Source organism: Somniosus microcephalus, chromosome 13, assembly GCF_052327205.1.
Source record: "Somniosus microcephalus isolate GS21.2 chromosome 13, FLI_Smic_1.0, whole genome shotgun sequence".
In the NCBI taxonomy this organism is placed as follows: Eukaryota; Metazoa; Chordata; class Chondrichthyes; order Squaliformes; family Somniosidae; genus Somniosus; species Somniosus microcephalus.
This window is the reverse complement of record NC_140999.1, coordinates 159,553,934-159,574,302: the sequence shown is the minus strand read 5'-3', so window position 1 is coordinate 159,574,302 and position 20,369 is coordinate 159,553,934. Positions and strand designations below refer to the sequence as shown.

General features: G+C 40.4%; 1 protein-coding gene across 3 annotated transcripts in view; it reads left to right on the top strand.

Annotated features, from left to right (window-relative positions):
* Nucleotides 1-18,681, top strand: part of LOC147108709 (YTH domain-containing family protein 1-like) — a 40,922-nt gene extending 22,241 nt beyond the window's left edge. Inside the window, exons 4-7 of one of the 3 annotated variants that reach the window (XR_015080633.1) lie at nucleotides 3,272-4,801; nucleotides 11,407-11,446; nucleotides 13,529-13,636; nucleotides 17,685-18,681. Coding sequence is in view for 2 of the 3 variants with exons in the window: in XM_086005453.1 (XP_085861579.1) it covers nucleotides 3,272-4,801; nucleotides 11,407-11,446; nucleotides 17,685-17,728 (1,614 nt within the window). In the remaining variant the exon portion in view is untranslated. The remainder of the gene's footprint in view (nucleotides 1-3,271; nucleotides 4,802-11,406; nucleotides 11,447-13,528; nucleotides 13,637-17,684) is intronic. The other 2 variants (XM_086005453.1, XM_086005454.1) reach the window with 2 other exon arrangements.
* Nucleotides 18,682-20,369: the final 1,688 nt, after the last annotated feature.

Sequence of the window (20,369 nt, the reverse complement as noted above, 5' to 3'; positions counted from 1 at the left end):
CGGGATACTTGCCTTCATTAGCCGAGGCATAGAATATAAGAGCAGGGAGGTTATGATGGAGCCGTACAAAACGCTGGTAAGGCCACAGCTGGAGTACTGTGTGCAGTTCTGGGTGCCTCACTATAGGAAGGATGTGATTGCTTTGGAGAGGGTGCAGAGAAGATTCACCAGGATGTTACCTGGGATGGAGCGCCTCAGCTATGAAGAAAGACTAAACAGGCTGGGGTTGTTTTCCTTGGATCAAAGAAGGCTGAGGGGGGACCTGATTGAGGTGTACAAAATGATGAGGAGCATAGATAGGGTAGATAAAGAGGAACTTTTCCCCTTAGTAGGGGGGTCAATAACAAGGGGGCATAGATTCAAGGTAAGGGGCAGGAGGTTTAGAGGGGATTTGAGGAGGAACTTTTTCACCCAGAGGGTGGTTGGAGTCTGGAACTCACTGCCTGAAAGGGTGGTAGAGGCAGGAACCCTCACAACATTCAAGAAGCATTTGGACGAGCACTTGAAATGCCATTGCATACAAGGCTATGGACCAAATGCTGGAAAATGGGATTAGTTTGGACAGGGCTTGATGGATGGCGCAGACACGGTGGGCCGAAGGGCCTCTTTCTGTGCTGTATAACTCTATGACTCTTGCACCAGGCAGGCAACACACCATCCTGGAGTCTCGTTTGCGGCTGCAGAAACGCCTATCTATTCCCCTTACAATAGAATCCCCTATTACTATAGCTCTCCCCCTCTTTTTCCTCCCGTCCTGTGCAGCAGAGCCACCCCTGGTGCCAGGAAGTTGGCTGCTGCTGCCTTCCTCTGGTAAGCCATCCCCCCCCCAACAGTACTCAAAGTGGTATATCTGTTTGAGAGGGGGATGTCCACTGGGGACCCCGGCACTACCTGCCTGTGCCTAGTACTCTGTCTGTTGGTCACCCATTCCCTTTCTGCCTGTCCAACCTTTGCCTGCGATGTGACCAACTGATCAAACGTGCTATTCACGACCTCCTCAGCCTCGCGAATGGTCCAGTATGAATCCAATCGCAGCTCCAGCGCCGCAATGCGGTCTGCCAGTAGCTGCAGCTGGACACACTTCCTGCACACATAGTTGTCAGGGACACAGGAAGTGTCCCTGAGTTCCCACATAGCGCAGGAGTAGCATACAACAGGGCCGGGCTCTCCTGCCATGACTTACCTTTTAATTAATTGCAATTAAATTAAATCAAATCAATCCCACCAATTACACTACTGTTAAATAGTATATTTATGGGCCCTGGTTTATAAGCAGTCCCTGCTACACAACAGACTTTATTAGAAACTATAAACCACAGGGTTAAAGTTTATAAAGAGAGAAATACTCACCAACCAATCACTTATCTGGTGACGTCACACTTCGATTACTTTTTATTTCTTTCCATCTGAGATTGGAGATTGGTAAACTACCTGGCCTCTTGGAGCCTTTTGTACTGCCGCCGCTCCGTGATTCCCGCCGAGATTTCGCCCACTGACGCTCTGAGGCCTACCTGGTCTCTTGCAGCCTTTTGTACTGCTGCCGCGCCGCGATGCCCGCTGACGCTCTGCGTATTTCAATACTTTTTGAATAGTTTAGATCAGATAATTCTTCAATTCCTTGTGAAATCATAATTGTGTTTGAACTTAATATTTTGCCCAATTTGTAAACTGAACATGACCTGAATCCAAATTCTCTTAAAACCCCTAGTAGTCAGACATTAGGTGGATTTTTATATTTTTAACATATAAACATTATTCTGTAAATTAATATAGTTGAAGTTTGTGATTACTTCAGTGGTGGAAACTAGATTACGGTGTTGCTTTGCCCCTGCACCATCCTGTATATAATTTAAATAATTTCACTCCTGCTTGTGAAAGAAAAATAGTTAAACTGTTAATTATTAAACTTTTTTGCTCCGATTCTAATGTGCTTGTTACGTTTAAAATTCTCTAATTAACAATATGTTGCTATTTTACTTTGTTGGTAAGAGAAAATTGAGGTTTGTAGGTGGATAATTGAATTTGAGTATGCAGAAAGCTGGATTTCGAGGTAGTGTTCTAAATGAATGGGAGTTAACTTTGAGTACTTTAGTGGACCCTTACCTAACTAAATTTAGAAATTAACATTAAAGTTTATTACATGGCTTTATCTGATGCTGAACCATCCTGATCAGAAAGGTCCCAGATTTGACCCCTTGTCTGTGCTGATCTCTGTCAGGGGCCAATTTTAATGCTCCTGGTTGGGTGGTAGAAAATCAGCTAGGCTTCTCGCTTCCCATCATCTAGTCTACTGTGCTAGAGAAAGTGTGTGTGTGTGTTGACATTTCCCAGGTGTGTGTATTTTATATTTGCGTATCTTAATTTTTTTTAAAGCTAATGAATTATGTCGTCTTATCTTGTGTTTTGGCTATGTTAACACATTCACCTCTGCAGGGAAAATTTCAATCATTCTGTGACCACCTAAAATCTCTACAGAAATCATTGTGGTAAGATTAACACACAATTCTGAATTGTTTCCAGCCATTCCTATGTCAGCCCAGCTGCTTGCTTAAGTTGTTATGGAATTTTTTTTTAAATGGGCTATTCGTTTGGAATGTTGCTTCCAATAGTGGCCCCTGGGCTTCATGTACCTACATTTGAAACGGTGGGTGAATGGCCTTGCCTTCTCCTACTCCATCACTAACACTGATGTCAGTCTTGGATAAATATGTATATATATCCCTCTTCTTACAACACTTGTGTTAATTTTCTATAGTAATTTTCAGATTTAAGGATTTTGATGTTAGGATATGACGAGCAAAAATATTAATATTTCTGAAATTAATTCCCTCCTTGCCCAAAATTAAATTATTTTAAAGCAGATATACTGTGTATTTTTATACAAAAAAATCTATTACCATAGTTTCTTTGTGATGAAACTTGTGAAATGCAGTTATTGATTTTCTAATTGAACACACCTTATATTGGCTGGTCTTGTGTACCTTCAATACTAAGTGCAATCTGTTTCCACAATTCAAAAATGGTGAGTCTGGCAGAGATTCAGGAGTGACTTCAGTTTTAAATGTACTTTAAATTGTAAATTTTTAAAATCCTTTGTGAACTCTAATAGAATCACTATACTGCAACCAATCACAATCTTGACAAGACAAATCCTCTTAAAATTAATCAACCTCTGAAGCAGTTTCTAATTGTGTTGGAAAGGAAGGGAGGAATACATAAATGAGAATAACTATCATGTTTTGTTAATCTATCTTTCTTTTTAAATCAACAGAGCAACAGCTATCCTTCAATGACTGATCCATATTTGTCAAGCTATTATGCCCCTTCCATTGGATTTTCCTATTCTCTTAGTGAAGCAGCACCATGGTCCACTGGCGGTGATCCTCCTATTCCATATTTAACAACCTATGGACAGCTGAGTAATGGAGACCATCATTTCATGCATGATGCTGTGTTTGGTCAGCCTGGGGGACTAGGGAGTACCCCGTATTTAAACCAACATAGATTCAACTTTTTTCCTGAAAATCCAGGGTTTTCTGCATGGGGAACTGGTGGATCTCAGGGACAACAAACACCGAGCTCGGCATATGGCAGTAGCTATAGTTACCCACCTAGTTCTTTGGGCGGAACAATAGTAGATGGACAGGCAGGGTTTCCCAATGATACCTTGAATAAGGCACCAGGCATGAATAGCATTGAACAGGGGATGGTTGGACTAAAGATTGGTGGAGCTGTGACATCATCAGGTGTGAAGACTGTAGGGTCTGTGGTAAGCAGTCCGGGTATGACCAATACAGCACCTGGAAATGGCTCAACAACTGGTGTATCTGCTCCAAAGCCAACATCATGGGCTGCCATTGCAAGTAAACCAGCCAAGCCTCAACCAAAACTAAAACCAAAGACTGGAGCAGCAGTGGGAGGTTCTACATTGCCCCCACCTCCTATAAAACACAATATGGACATTGGTACATGGGACAATAAAGGACCTGTACCAAAAGCTCCTCCACCCCATCAGGCCCCTAATACTCAGGCAGTTCCTCAGCAGCAGTTGACTCAGCCCCCTCCAGCTCAGCAGTTGCAACTTCCACAGCAACCTTATCAGAATCCTCAGCAACCCCCACAGAACCGTTGGATAGCCCCTCGCAACAGAGGTTCAGCATTTGGTCAAAATAGTGGAACTGGTAATGAAAATAACTCGGTGGGTAATGTACCAGTTAGCTCTCCACCAAGCAATGAGACTCATCCCGTCCTTGAAAAATTGAAGGCTGCTTACAGCTACAACCCAAAAGACTTTGACTGGAATCTTAAAAATGGCCGAGTGTTTATCATCAAGAGCTACTCTGAGGATGATATCCATCGCTCAATCAAGTACTCCATTTGGTGCAGTACTGAACATGGCAACAAACGCTTGGACAGTGCTTATCGCTCAATGGCTGGCAAAGGTCCTGTTTACTTACTATTCAGTGTAAATGGCAGTGGACATTTTTGTGGAGTGGCGGAAATGAAATCGGCAGTGGACTATGGTACATGTGCCGGGGTTTGGTCACAGGACAAGTGGAAAGGCAAATTTGATGTAAAGTGGATCTTTGTAAAGGATGTGCCTAATAACCAGCTGAGGCATATCCGTTTGGAAAACAATGATAATAAACCAGTCACTAACTCTCGAGACACACAGGAGGTTCCTTTAGAGAAAGCCAAGCAAGTGCTCAAAATTATTGCTACTTACAAGCATACCACCTCAATTTTTGATGACTTTTCACATTACGAAAAGCGTCAGGAAGAAGAGGAAGTTGTACGTAAGGTAAGTCCTGTTAGATCATTTATACATTTATGATCCAGTTACCGGCCAACTAGATGGCATTTTGTTGTAAAATTTTTATTTTTATTACATAGATTTCACTGACAAATTCAATCACTGTAGCTGCAGAAGAAAAATACTTAATTATTTACAGATGGCTTTCAATGAGACTGAAATGTAATTATAACTGAGACACCATGGACAGCATCATTATTTAGTATTTTTGCAAAACAAAAATTTGGCTTGATCTTTTAAAGATGCAGTTTGAAACTTTGAGTGTCCTACAGCAATTGACATGAGTGTTCCCCACCCTCCCCATTCTAATTTTTTGTGTATTGGATTCCAGGGAACGTGGTCAGAAAAAATATGTTGCTAAATTGTTTTGATGTCTAGGTAGACAATACGGCGCTAATTCTTTCAACTGAGTAGTTGCCATTCCATTCAAAACAGTAGTTGGCATTCCAAACAGCTATTTGAATGTGGCAATTTGCATATCCTGTTTCACAGGATCCTTCCCATAACTTCTGCATCCAGTGCAAAGAATAATGTACTAATGTTAATTGAAGTTTGTGTGGAATTTATTGCACGCTATTTGAAACAGCTTCAAAAGTTTAGTGAAAGTAAAATTAACTCTCTTAATGTGTTCAAATAGTTCTGCTGAAATCGTCTTATGATTGCTTGTTGGGATCCTTAGAGAATGCATGAAAAAATTCAATCATAAAATTTTAGGGGTAATATAGTCCAGAAAATCTACCATCTTTTTAACTGTTTCTTGCTCTCATTCATTTCAATAAGATGAACTACAGGCGATTTTATACAACTGAAAGCAGATGTGAGCAAATGCATTTAATCAAATTATTTCAGATTTCAGCTCATTTACTGATCAGATTTTTAGTTTTTTTTTCAAGAATATGCTCAAAAATGCAATCCTCTACCCTTTATTAGAGATGAACTGTTGTCAAATGTGACATTAAGAGGAGTGCACAAAGTGATGTATGTAAAATCCTAATTGTGCAGTAATCACGATAGCCGGATGCTACTACAGGGGAAGTTCTGTTACTGTATGCACTCCTTTGTGTCCCACAGGATTTTTTTTGTTGGACCAAGCCCCACCCCTACACAGTTTCAAAAAAATCATTAGTTAAAGGAGCCATAGTGCCCAACACACTGATATTTCACTAAATCATACCGGGGCTTAAAAGGTTCAATTGGCTTTAAGTTTAGAAGGTACAAGGTAATGTAATCAAGTCATTTAAAATGATAAAGGGGTTTGGTAGGATAGATACAGAGAAACTATTTCCTCTGGTGGGGAATCCAAAACAAGAGGCCATAATCTTAAAATTAGAGCTGGGCCATTCAGGAGTGAAATGAGGAAGCATTTTTCCATGCAAAGGGTAGAGGAAATCTGGAATTCTTTCCCCCAAAGAGCTATGGATGCTAAGTTAACTGAAATTTTCACGACAGAGGGCAGTAGATTTTTGTACAGTAAGGGTATTGAGGGATATGGATCAAAGATGAGTAAATGGAGTTGAGATACAGATCAACCATGGCAGTACAGATTCAAGGGGCTGAATGGCCCACTTGTTTTCCTATGGTCCTATGTTCATGGAGGTGGATAGTGGGCATTTGCGAGTGTCCTTGCGTTAAGTGTCCATTTGTCGGAGTACTCTTTTAGCTGTGAAGCATTCAATTGCTCGTGGACATACTCTGGCAGCAATCTTACTCCCTGTTACCAGTAAAAGGTGTCTGCTTCTGTAGTGAAGGTCTGCTTGGCTCTGTATGGGACCTCTAACTACTATTATCCATTCCTGAAAAGGTGGGATTCTTGCATATAAAATGCTAAATAGGATTTACTTTTTTTTTTACATCCAGTGGGTGATGTTTATTCAAGTTTTTAAAAAAAAAAAAAAAAAAAAAAATCGATGTTACATAATTTAATATTTAGCATATTTGTCTCAATTTTTGAGTGAGAACATGGCTGTTTTAATACTAAAGTTCTTGCAGTCAGATGCATGTTTTGTATTGTGGAAGTGGTTTTGAAACAATGGAGTAGATTTTTGCCTTCACAGCCTAGGCAGTAATCTGGCGGGGTGGTTTGACCACCTTTTATAGAAACTGCCTGTTTTCCTTCCATTGATTTCAGGTGGGTTCCATAAAAGGTGTGCAATCCAGATCTGCCCCATTGGATTATCATGCAGGTGGTGAAGACTAAAATCTACCCCAGTGTCTCGTACAGTGCATTTAAATTTAAGAGTCCAGATTCTTGTGCAGACACTGTTACGCTGTTTCTTGTTTGGCCCATGCTTGCATAGCCCAAGCTATGCCTGCATATAGAGTTTTAAATTTAACATAGCACATTTAAAACTTCTTGTTTTCAGTGATCCAAACATATGTTTGGCCAATTGGGGAATCTGTTTTAATGAGCAGTAATAGTTGTATTTTGATATACCAGTATTTAAATCAATTTTAATTAATTTTTTTGTTCCTTTTTTATTTAAGCAAATTGTACATAGTTTTGCCTCCCATTAAACAAAACAATCGCTTTACGCCTTAAGTCACCCATCTTGCAGCAGAGTAGCACAGAAGCAATGAGGAAGGTTAATGCTTCTGTCGTGGCTATGTTTCTTTTTTAGAAACCTTAGTCTGATTACTTGTGAAAGGTTGTTGATCATTACATATTGAAAATAACAATGTCCTTTTTGAAGTTTTACTAAAATACAGAGGCAAGAACAATGTGCAGCTAGCTAAAAGTATATACACAGTCTGACACAAATGTAGATGGTTCTGTATATATCTGAAGGTGCAGTCTGGCCTGACTAGGATAAGCTATTCATTTTAGTTCAGCAGGCAACAGTGCAGAGCAAATTCTGTCAACTCTTTGGTGAATCCAAATTCTCAAGCCCTTTTTCAATTTTTGGTTCATATGGTTGTTTTGATTAAATTAATCCATGTATAACTGAATCAATTTTATTGGAATTTGTTTTGACAAATACAAGTTGAACCTTGCATTATTGTTAGTAAATATTAATAAAAATGAAACTCCCTCATTCTCTTTAAATTTTTATTCTGTACTGATTTATGACTCAGTCAAATTTTGTTTTATTTACAGCAGCAGTTTACATTTTTATAGCACCTTGTAAAATAAAAAGCTTCCAAGGTGCTTCATCAATGCATAATCAGACAAAAATTGACTGAGTCAAAGAAGGAGATATTCGGACGGGTGACTAAAAGCTTGGTTAGTGAGATGGGTTTTATGATGGCTCTTAAAGGAGGAGAGGGAGTCTGAGAGGTTTAGGGTGGGAATTCCAGAGTTTTCTCGCCTAGACAAAAGGCATGGCCACCAATAATGGAGTGAAGGAAGTGGGGGATGTACAGAAGGCCTGAGTTGGTGGAACACTCAGTTCTTGGAGGGTTGTAGGGCTGGAGATAGTTACACAGATAGGAAGGAGCTAAGCCACGAAGAGATTTGCACACAAAGAATAGAGCTTTTTAATTTAAAGATATGACGGGTAGCCAATATAGGTCAGCAAGCACGGGTGATGAGTGAGCGGGTCATGATGCGGGATAGGATATCGACTGTGGAATTTTGGAGGAGCTGATGTTTGTGGAGGGTGGAGGTGTAGATGAAGGTTTCCGCAACCAACATGCTGAGGCTGGGAGGAGACGGGCAATATTATGGATGTAGAAGTCTTTGTGTGGAGAGAATATGGGGGTTGGAAACTCATCTCGGGGTCAAATAGGTTGTCAACAGTCTGCTTCACCAGCGATAGTTGCCAGAGTCCGTGGCGAGTGCAAGGAGTTTGTGGCGGGGGGCCAAAGATGATGGCTTTGGTCTTCCCAATGTTTAACTGGAGGAAATTGCGGCTCATCTGGGTCTGGATGTTGGATAACTAGTCTAGCAACGCAGATGTAATGGAGGAGTTGAGGGAGGTGGTGTGGAAAGCTGGGTATCGTCAACGTATGAACCTAATGCCATGTCTTTGGATGATGTTGCCAAGGGGAAGCATGTAGATGATGCAGAAGTGGGTGCCAAGGATAGCTAGTTGGGGGACTCCAGTGGAAACGGTGTGGTGGTGGGAAGAGAAGCCATTGCTGAAGACGCTGTACAATGATGGGCAAGAGTGGAACCAAGTGAGGGCAGTCTCACTGAGCTGGACAATGGAGAAGAGGTGTTGGAGGAGGACGATGTGGTCATCCCTGTCAAAAGCTACAGAGTGGTTAAGAAGGACGAGGGGGAATAATGTACGACTGTCAGTCACTAAGGATGTGATTTGTGACTTTGATCATGGCAATTTCAGTGCTGTGGAAGGGGTGGAAATCTGATTGGAGAGATTTAAACATGGAGTTCGGGAAAGATGGGTACGTGAGGTGACAACACGTTCAACATCTTTGGAGAGTTAAGGGAGGTTGGAAATGGGGCAGTAGTTTGCAAGGACAGTGGGATGGAGGGTGGGTTATTTGATATGGGGCGATGATGAAAGGGATGGGGGACGGTTCCTGAAGACTGAACTATTTATAATGTAAGCTAGCATAGGAGCCAGGAAGGGAAATTGTGTAGGCAGCAGTTTAGTGGAAATGGGGTCCAAAGAGCAGGAGGTGTGGCACATTGACAAGATGAGCTCTGAGAGGCCATGAGAAAGATGCTAGGGCAGGAAGCTTTGGCTTGGTGGGGAAGGGTGAGAAACAGCTGAATGGGTGGTCACAGTCTTACTGACAAAGGAATCCATGAGCTCCTAGTAAATGTTTAGTGGAGAAAAGAAACTGGTGTTATCTTTGCTTTCCAAGATGATCCTGGAGTAGTAGGTGGTTTTGGCATAGGACAGCAAGCTTGATCGTGCTTGATAATCTCCAGCCAGATCTGGCAATGGGATGGCTAAACTAGTTGTGCACCAGATTGACAGATATGCTTAGGTCTGCACCCCTTGGACTTGGAAGGAGTGAAGATGAGGGCCATACCAGAGGGAATGACAAGGTAGGAGAGATCAAGTATAGTTGAGTCATTTTTGAATTCTTATTAAGGGATATCCTGTTGGGAACAATAGCATCAAAGATGAAGTTTTTTCATGAGGTAGATGCAGAGGAAGTAGATTTGGGTTACAGGGATGTTGGTGGTGAGGGATACAAAGAAGTGATGGGAGTTGGCCTTGTCTATGATTGAGACAATGCGAATAGAGAGGCCCTGTGAGATGACAAGATCGAGGGAGTGCCATGAATATAGGTAGGAGAGCTTGTATGGAGAGCAAAGTTAAAAGGCGATAGGAGGGCAAGGTGAGTTGAAAGGAGATTGAAATCACTAAGGATGAGTCGGTGCTCATTGCAGAGTCTGAGGGAGAACAGGTCAATGAGGAACTCGGTGTGGGGCTTGAGGGGGGCGGTAGAGAGTAAGAATTTTAAAGGAGAGGTAAAAGAGATGGAACAAGATGAGATGCTTGAAGGAGGAAAAGGTGCCAGTGGAGTAAGGGAGAGATCAAGGTGTGATTTGATGATGAAGACCACACCACCACCATGACTATTTGGGTAGGGCAGGTGGTGGAAAGTATAACCAAGTGGGGAGACTTCAGTAAGGGCAAAGTGTTGCCAGCCATGAGCCAACTTTCCGTCAAAGCTATGATAGCAATACAATCGCATAAGGTCGTGGATGGCAAGAGCCTTTTGATGTAATTTTTAAAATGTTAATATAATTCTATACTTCAAAAGTTTAACTTTGTTTTAAGTTTGGCAGTATACAAAATTTATACATAAAATTTGGTCTTCATCATTTTTATAAATTGCTAAATTTTAAGGGCTCATTTTTAAATTGTAAGTTTTGTTTTAAAGATCTCTGGACTCATTTATTGACACTCCAATAAATTTTTATGTTCAGAATGTCTTTGTCCCAAAATGATTAAGTTCCTAGTAGTACATGGAAATGTCCTGGTGGCCAATAGCAATGATATATAAATAATAAAATTAACAAGTGTTTTTGGCCACATTTATAATAGGTTCCCTTGTTTAACAATTTAAAATAATTTAAGATTGAGATTGGCAATCCTTGTAATTGCCATTCTGGATCATTGGGTTCTCAACTGATGTTCCACTTGTTTGTCCTGTTTGCTGGCAAATGTGCAAGTCCTAGCTGGGTCATCTGGGGGAGGAAGCCCTTTCTGCTGGACGAACAAATTGAGGGCATGGACATTGTCTCTGAATATATCGGTGATACGGACGATCCTGATTTAAGGAGAAAAATCTCCTGTAGGGTTGCAGATTTGGAGGGGGGAGAGGAAATTGAGACCAACAACAAGCTAATTTGATGACACCAGTTTATAGTATTCGACTAAAATGGCAGACCGTGGTACAGTTGATTCTAAATATACCTTTTTACTGTTTATTTTTTGCTAATCTGAACCAACAAATACAGCTGACTAAATTAAAAAAAAAAAAAAAAATTCTGAGTACTGTGACATTTAGACAGGAAATCTATTGTTGAAGTGAGTTTCTTGTGAAAGTATAGTTGAGTCATTTTTGAATTCTTATTAAGGGGTATCCTGTTGGGGGAGTTAACATGTTACTGTTGTCATACACAGTATGTCAAAATCAAATAGACATGCCTTTTTGTTTTAACTTTCTAGGACAAAGTTACTCTGCCAGTGGCTTCTCATTATTTACAAGGTAAATATTGTAAAACAATTATTTTTTTAAAGTTTACGATATTCTGGGTGCCTTTGGTTAACATTTATTCAGCACTTGTAAACCAGAGATGGAAAACAAAAAGCTGATCACACTCAGACCAGACTGTAGATTCTTCTGACTGTGTCTGTTAATCTTGGCTTTGCTAATCTTCCCTACCTGTAAAGGTGTTGGTGCTGTTAGCTGTTTTAAAAAAATCTTTTAAGCCTCTATCTACCGCCACATAGTTCTCAGCTTTTTCCTTTGTTTCCAATTCCACTAAAACTTAGATGCAATTGCAGTTTCTGGTCTGGGGTAGAGGAGAATAAACAAAGGAAAAGGTCCACAAATACCTAGGGACCATTTGGAGCCAATTCTCAACCTGTGCTTGGATACAGAGACCAAATAATAAGCTGACAAATGCACACGAGAACAATGACCAGACTGAAGCCATGGGCTTCGAGGCTGCCTAGTGCTCAGGCCACAGAAGCCAGAGTCTGAAAAAGAACTGGCATGCAAGAAGGAGTATAATCATTATAAACTATAAATCGATAAAGCTAGCATACAAAGGAAGAAATTATAAAATTTGATAGCCTGCACATTCAACCAGTATTACAAAATGTGAAGAAGGAAAATTGTTTATACTTTAAAAGTAAATCTTTGAGAGTTGGTGGTGCCTCCAGTTCATTGATCTGGCCACAAATTTTCACTTTCTTGTATCCGTTTTTAATATTTTATCTTTGTCTTAGAAAATGGATGGCTGCTAAACTCTCATGTGCTTTGTGTGCTATAATAATGTCAGATGATTTTAAAAACTTCCCATACAATACATCAATGCAATATGCCTCCAGCCTCTGCTATTGCATAGTAGGATGTAGGTTTCTGCTTAGAATTTTCTACATGGCAAGTTCCTGATTTCAGATGAATCATTGGGGAAGGGCAAGAATACTGTGATCCCTCTTGGGAAATAAAAATTGAGGGCCAGTATTCACATGAGGCCTTTGAACATGTGACTTGATTGATAACCATGTTGGGAAATAGTTGCATGCAAGAATGGTAGTCTAACCATGCTGTGCTTCAGTCAACACGCTGAATGAAAATTTTCTTTGCAATTTCCTGGCTTCTCTCTTAACCCTACTCTGTCCTAATCCATGGAGCTTAAAATAAAACTAAGTTACAATAAGTTTTCTGTCTCAATGCGCTTTCTTCTCAATCCTAATAAAATTTAAATACAAGGAGATTCAATTACCAACAAAGTAAATAACTTAATGTGGAACCACGTGTGTATATATGTATGTATTTATATGCTAAAAATACAGCAAAATTGTATTTTTAGAAGAAACCACCAACTTGATTTGCCTGTGAATTGCTGAATGTGAATTTTGTCATTCAAAGCTTATTTACAGCATAGTCTTGTGAATTTGCTCTGTGGTCTGATGGTTAGTCATTCAGAATTGTACTGGTGTGACATTTTTAGTGTTCTCAACATTGTTAGTAGTTCTGGGTTTACCCTATGCTCTAGCTATGGTACCTATTGATTGTAATAAAAAGGCGTATAGAACCACTGATAAGTACAAAAATAAAATTAAGATTAATTTTCTATTTGTTTCCTCCACAAACTTTGGCAATGATCCGAAGCCAGTGTTCACATGGAGGGAGATTTTAGGATGCTTGTCCCTTTTGTGACCCACTTTTTTTCATGCCCTATACAGTGCCCCCATGCCATTGCTACTCAGTTCTTTCTCCTATTGGCATTGGGCATAATCATGCTGCCCTCATGAGTGTGAAAGGTTCTACAGTACCATGTCCATTTTTGATTTTTGGCATGAGGTTTGGTCCTAGTTTCTAGTTTCACTGCTAAGTGCTGGCCTTTCCTGTCATGGTGATCATGATTACTGCCTGCATCTTGACCACAATGGTGCATTGTGTGAATTCTGTCCAGGGTTCAGAGGAAAGTAAAAACATGAAACCTTGGTTCAAATTATTGCATTAGATCAGAAAATCCAAGATGGCTGAAGCATCAGTGTCTGACTTGCCTCTGGCTGGCAAGTGCTCAAAGTCATCCCACTCCTCTTCCCCTTCCAGCCACCGTTCCTATGAAGGCACAGTTATCCAAGCATCAGGGAGAATGAGCTGCATCTGAACCGCTGCATCAGTCCTCATCCTCTTCGAGTTTTGCTTCAAAGACTTCGGGTAAGCGTCAATAGAAAACTTAATCTAGAGCAACAAAGGAATCGTCATTCAATAGTTTTCCATTCCAGCTAGGTGCCAAGGTGGAGAATGGGAAAGCAGTTATTCCCTGAGTTTTACCCTGGTCACTTGTGGAAAATTGGACGGCCTACTCCTGGTTTCCTCACAGCAAAATTGCACAATGTAATTCTATATACATTAGGCATGTGTTGGTAGTACTAACAATAGGCTTGTTTAGATGGATTACATTACTTTGCACATTCACACCAGCCAACTCCCTAGAAAGGTAGAGAAGAGAAACCGATGTCGATGGTGGCAGACTGTTTCAGGACTAGTGCAGGTCACATGCACTACTAGCACAGCTGGGCCAGTAAACCACTTAAAGGCCACTTCCATCTTTTGGAGGAAAGATATGTAATATTTTGACTCATCACTGGCTGCATTAGTGGGGAAAGGGAAAATGTGGTTTTCAGGTCAATACTGTTGACATTGAATAGTAGCCTGGGGTAGAGGAGATCCCTATACCAATCTTCAGGAAGAGAGAAAGAAAATACTACTCCAAAGCAAAATGGGTTTCTGCAGCATCTGAGCTGCATTATATTGTCTGAACTTCAATGCTGGTATTTCTTTTAAAATGGCGGGGGGAGGGGAGGAAAAGATGGTCGTGAAAGGCACTATATAAATGCAAGTCTTTTTTTGAAACTAGCATCAATAACTTGGAATGATGATTTAGAATATGGGACTGTTGCTTATTGTAACATAATTCCTGGAACCCTTAGGCAGAGTTAGCTACCCAAAGGAAAACTGGTGTCATTGCAGAAAATGTGTTCATTAGTATATTGCAACATATATAAATAATATACACTAGTACGTCAACAAATAAAAACATTCTGATTACCTTCTGGACTTCTGTAGGATGTAAGGGGCCACAGTTTGAAAACCAATGCATTTGTCCACAGTGAGCTAATTCTATAGGTTGTCCAAAAGACAGTTTGGCAGTAGTATTTGTTCACCCCAGCATAGAATACATATTTTGTTAAACAAAAAGTAGATTGCAACTGTAAGGTATTTGTGATGGTGACTCAATTCTGTCAATAAGACTGTTCTCTAAAGACATTTATGGCAGAATGTGTCAGCCAGGGCCTCCAAAAGTTCTGAACAACGGCAGATCAGTGGAGTTGAGGTGCAGCTCAGAGTAAGCGTGATTTAACCCAGTTCCCAAAGATAAGGAGTTCGGGAATTTGGATTATAGAATTTGAGCTGCACCTTGGCACACAGCTGGATTGGAATTCCAAACAATTGAGCCATGGTGTTGCAGGCATCAATAGGGATACAACTTTGTTAATTACAGCTAGATTACAGCTGTAAGGTATATGATGGTGACTCAATTCTGTCAGTGAGACTGTTCTCTATAGACATTTATGGCAGAATGTGTCAGCCAGGGCCTCAAAGTTCTGAACAAAGGCAGATCAATGGAGTTGAGTTACAGATCAACCATGATCTAAATGAATGGCGGTACAGGCTTGAGGGACTGAATGGTGTACTCCTGTTCCTATGTTCCTTGCTACCCTGCCTAGAGCTGCCATTGAGGCCTACTGAGAATGATCCTTGTCCACAGGCCTTCAAGTTTATTTTTAATGTTGCTGGCCTCACTTCTGGATAGGAGCGATTTTAATGTGCTCAGTGACACCTGCTCGTGACTGTCCTCCTGCCTACAGTCACTCCTTGGGCCATGCTTACTGTACTGGCATCACGGGTTGCAGCAGTGCGACTTCATCTGGGCTTCAGTCCCATTCTGGCATCCTCCAGTGGCTTTTGATCCTTTACCATTCTGTTCCCAGCCTGAATCTTACTTTACCTTCCCAAATTGCCTCTAACTCTCCACCATAACCTGTAGCTTCACTTTACCTATTCCCTGTGGCCTCTTCTGGCCTTTATCATTGGACCACCCCAAACCATGCTCCAATGACTGTTTAAAGAGCAGAAGAGCTTGGCTCTTAACTAGTTTTGTTATTCTCTGGGCAGAAAAACTGCTGTATTTTCTACTACCTGTTTCCTCTCTTTCCCCCCCCCCCCCCCCCCCCCACATCCTGAAATATCCCCCAAAATTCTGAGAAGCCAAAGGCCAGAATCATTGTAAAACACATTTTGCACGTCTTGGTATCCTGTTTATTTCCAGTGTCGTAGACTCTTTTCCTGTTCTGCAAAGGGAAGATATTCTAATGGCAAAATCTTCCATTTCACATAAGTCATTCAAGTTGAGAGTTTGTGGGAGAACTCGAGAGGTAATGGTTGGTAGTACAGGTAATGAGAGACTATTGTTTTGAAAAACCTATCTGCCAGTCTACCTGTAATCAATTAAATATGTTTACTTAGTAAAAGGACCCCGTTGGTGTATGCTGCTATATTCCTCCCCTTAACAAAACAGTTGCTAACATTGGGTCTTCAACTTGGTTCCACTATGATAAAAATACCCCAACCTATCTTTCATACTCCTGGGGCGATAGTTCAGGAAAAGGAGTCTGGGGTGGGGGCAGGAAGAGTTCTTTTTAGAAAACTATTGATCCTGCCTTGGAGTAAAATGCAAAGCCCCCTGTGACATTGAGCTCCAAATTTGAAGCTTTTGCTTTAGCTGGAAAGGACAGTGAAATCAATGCTCTAATTTCCCACTTTGTGTGGGAGCACACATTCATAAATTTACCCTTCTAGTCCCAAAATTGCAATATATGCAATTCTGGAATTGCACTCCCTATGATGTAGGTGCACCAGCCCCAGCTGTGGAAAGGGCTGACTTTGTGGAAGTGGCGGGGCTAGCCCCTCCCTCTGGTTGCAATAGGCCCGCAGTGCCTATAAAGCAGGACCTGGGAACTAGGCTAGAAGTGCAATTGGGGGGTTGCCGGGGGGGATTTTTGGTGATGCAACAAATCCTAAAGGGTTGCTCCTTTTCTATTATGTTACAAAAGTCTGCCAAATAATGTTTATGTAGAAATAACATCTTCCACAGCAGAAGAAACTTATAGAAGGAACTAAATGCAAATAAATATCAACACTTCTTCCAAAACCTTTGTGTCAGCTTTGTGAATGACGAGCTAGCTTTACAAAGCCTACTGGCCAGGCCAGTACATTTCTGAGGTGCTCATTTATATGGGCAAGATGACACTGGGAGTGGAGCTGTCCCAAACATTATGAATTTCGCCGTGGGACCTGATTCTTACAACTCCTCCTCGCCAAAGAAGCTAAAACTTGTCAGCAGCTCAGCCTCATTTTGGCCCCCTCTTAACTGACACAAATTATGCTGTGGCGACTGTGGCACATCCCTGAAATTATAACCCACGCTTGCCTGCTGTGAGGACTGTGATGACATGAGAACCTCGCAATTTCAGGGCTAATCTGTCTGGTATTCAAAAAAAAAAACATAAACCATTAAATGGTCATTTGCAAGTGTTATAAATTGGACTTGGTTGAGAAGAACTGATGAGAGATGTGGTGTGAGGGTGCCACTATGCATGCGGAGCAGAAAAAAGAACTTGATAACTTGACAATTCCTTAATGGGACTGGCATCCTGAGAACCACTTTGGTAAGCTTTGCTGGCTTTGGATCATTACCTAAAATATGGAGGTAGCTGAAAATGGTCATTGTCTTTTGAGTCTGGAGATCTTGGTTCACCATCTCTCCAGTGAATGCAACTTACCTGTTTCCAACTAGCGCTCCAGTCATCTACAATACACAAGCAAATTAAGAAATGCATCTGTGTACTTATTTTTAAAAAACTTATGTTTTCTGAAGCCTTCACAATACCGTGAATTAGTGCATGTTAATGATTAACTTTGAACTGTATAAACTTCTACCAAAGTCAATATTTGTCAAATATAAAGCAAGAGGAAGACATTGACCAAAAGGGACAATTTGTTATTGATAGATTATTTAAAGTAGTTTGAAAATCTAATTACAGTGGAATTGGTTAGTACATTGTACAGTACAGAATACATGTTTATGGAAAATAGTTTTTTTTAACTTTTTCAAAAAAGTAACTTTTCTCTTTCTCTGCAGGAGCGCCTGAATCGAAACAAATGATAAGAAAACATTTGACTTGATGAATTTAAAAAAAAAAAACTGAAAACCTGGTGCTGTGATCCAGTGTCAGAATGAAAAAAATCAAAGCTTTCTGCTCCAGTGATATCTTTATGTGCAGGGGAATTAAGCTACATCACGTTTTTAGTACTTTTCTGTTTTTTTTGTTTTTTTTGCCCAGACTGGTCTGCATTTTGTTTGTAATTTTGCACCTAAATGCTGTAGCAGTCACTGGTAACTTCTGTTACACTGAAGCTTTAGCCTGCATTTGTTTAGCAATCCTGTGAAGATGAGCCCTTCATGCTCCTTTTATAGGAAATATTACTGCATCAGCCTTATGTAGTTTGGATGATGTGATGCTTTCAACGTTACTAGTTTTTGGTGATGTGTGTTAACTTTGAGCTTTCTGGTGTTCTTTTCAAGTCGCTGTTAATTTGCATTCTTTCATGAAAATCCCAAGGCCATTTTTTTTCCTTCTGTAAAGCTGAGCTTTAATGTAGGAGCAAATAGTGGAAACGATGGTTGATGTCTCAAAAAATATAAATTGATGCAAACGTCTCTTGATTCTTCTGGGATGAAATATTTTGATTGTTTTTCTGTCTGAAAGCTGTACTTTGCTGTACTGTATGTCTGTGGAATGAGGGAACCATTGAAATTGCTGCCGACTGGATAAAGCATGAAACGGTGCTCATGCCTGTTGCTTTAGTTCACAGAAACTTGCACGTGTTTATTGTAGAGGAACTTTACTATCGTTAGAAAGAAAACAATTAACTCTTCTGAACCTAGTTACAAAAATGGACCTCAATTTAAAAAAAATAAATAAAAATAAACTATCATTTAGACTTATATTTAGACAATTTTAGTTATGTCTATGGAATATTGCCTGTAAGGTAAATGAACATCATTGGGTTGATTTTCTTTCCTCTAGGAGAATACAAGCCTTAATAAACAATATCTATTTAGCAAGCACAAGTGATCTGTTCTTAATGCCTCTATTCATTTGTGTTCAGCTTTCTTTCCATTCATGTGACTATGGAAATACTGTATTGCTAAAAATGTACTGTGGACAAAAGTGCATGAATTGCATTGAATTCAGGTTTTGTAAATTGTCATTTTTAAAAAAGAAATGCCAAATGTGTGAAATAGTTGAATTTTGGAATAGTTTTAACTAACACTGCAATTGGAAAAAAGTGAGTACCGTGGGTGCATTATATCTGCACAGTATTATTAGACTGCTATGTTCAGTGATAACCTACAAGTGGAACAACCTTGAGGAGTAGATCTGGGTGTATGCTTTAGAAAAGATCATTGCATTGAGTTGCTGTTCATTTTCTCATCCTTCAGTTCAAAATTGTCAATAAACCTATTAATGTATCATTCCTTAGTTACTGCAGCCCTCTGGTAAAATTGAAATTAAACTGGATATTGTACTGTGCCTATGAAGAGACACAAAGGTGGTGGGTGACTTCTGTGTTACTTTAATTTTCAGCATGTGTTTAATCAAGTTGATTTGAGTAATATCAAAATATTTTGGGGGTGGGGAGGGAAGGAGGAAAAAGGGGAATGTAATCGCGATGCTTAATCTTTAGTTTGGTTTCTCCATTTTTTTGACTGTGTAATTTTCTATTTTTCTGTTTTACTGCTTCCATGCTGTTAACTGTTTGCCACTTGACAAGTGTGTCCAAAATGTTTTTCTTAGTGGGTTTCTTAGGTGCATACTATGGAGCCTGCGGGTCACATGTAGAGTTTCAATGAATGTTTCAATTAATTTGTATATATCTCTAATATCACCCGTCTCTACCCCTGACTCAGCCTATCTGCTGCTGAAAACCTCATCCACCTTTGTTGCCTCCAAATTAAACTATTCCAATGCTCTTCTGGTCAGCCTTCCATCTTCCCCCTCCATAAACTTAATGTTCATCCAAAACTCTGCTGTCCATATCCTAACTTGCACCAAATTCAGTTCACCCATCACCTCGGTGCTCACCTACATTGGCTCAGTCCACCAACAACTTGATTTTAAAATTCTCATCCTGGTGTTAAAATCCTTTAATAGTCTCCCCTTTCCCTATCTGTAACCTCCTCCAGCCCTACAACCCTCCGAGAACTCTGCGTCCCTCCAATTCTGGCCTCTTGTACAACCCCCCACTTCGCCCTAAGCTCTGGAATTTCCTCCATAAACCTCTCCGCCCCACTCTTCCTCTAAGACGCTCCTTAAAACCTACCTCTTTGACCAAGCTTTTCGTCACCTGTCCTAATGCCTCCTGTGGCTCATTGCCAGTTTTTGTCTGATTATGCTCCTGTGAAGCGCCTTGGGATGTTTTACTACATTAAAAGCACTATATAAATGCAAGTTGTTGTTTGTTTATCTCAAGTTGTGGATACCAACAGAACTTGGTGACCTAGATTTATTCACCAATGAGGGTGCAACACAAAGAACAGCCCTTTCCAGACCTCCAGGCCCACAAAACTTTAACAAAGGTCAGCCAGTTTGAAATACAAGTGCAAATGGTATTGAGTTGCCTGGGCTTCATGATCTAGATTACCAGGGCTTGAGGGCTAAATATGTTCCATGGTCTGTACTTTGGACACACTTGAAGACTTTCTCTTGTACTGCTTCTGGCACACTGGGTAGGATGAATCATCTAGCAAGGTTTTCTGTTT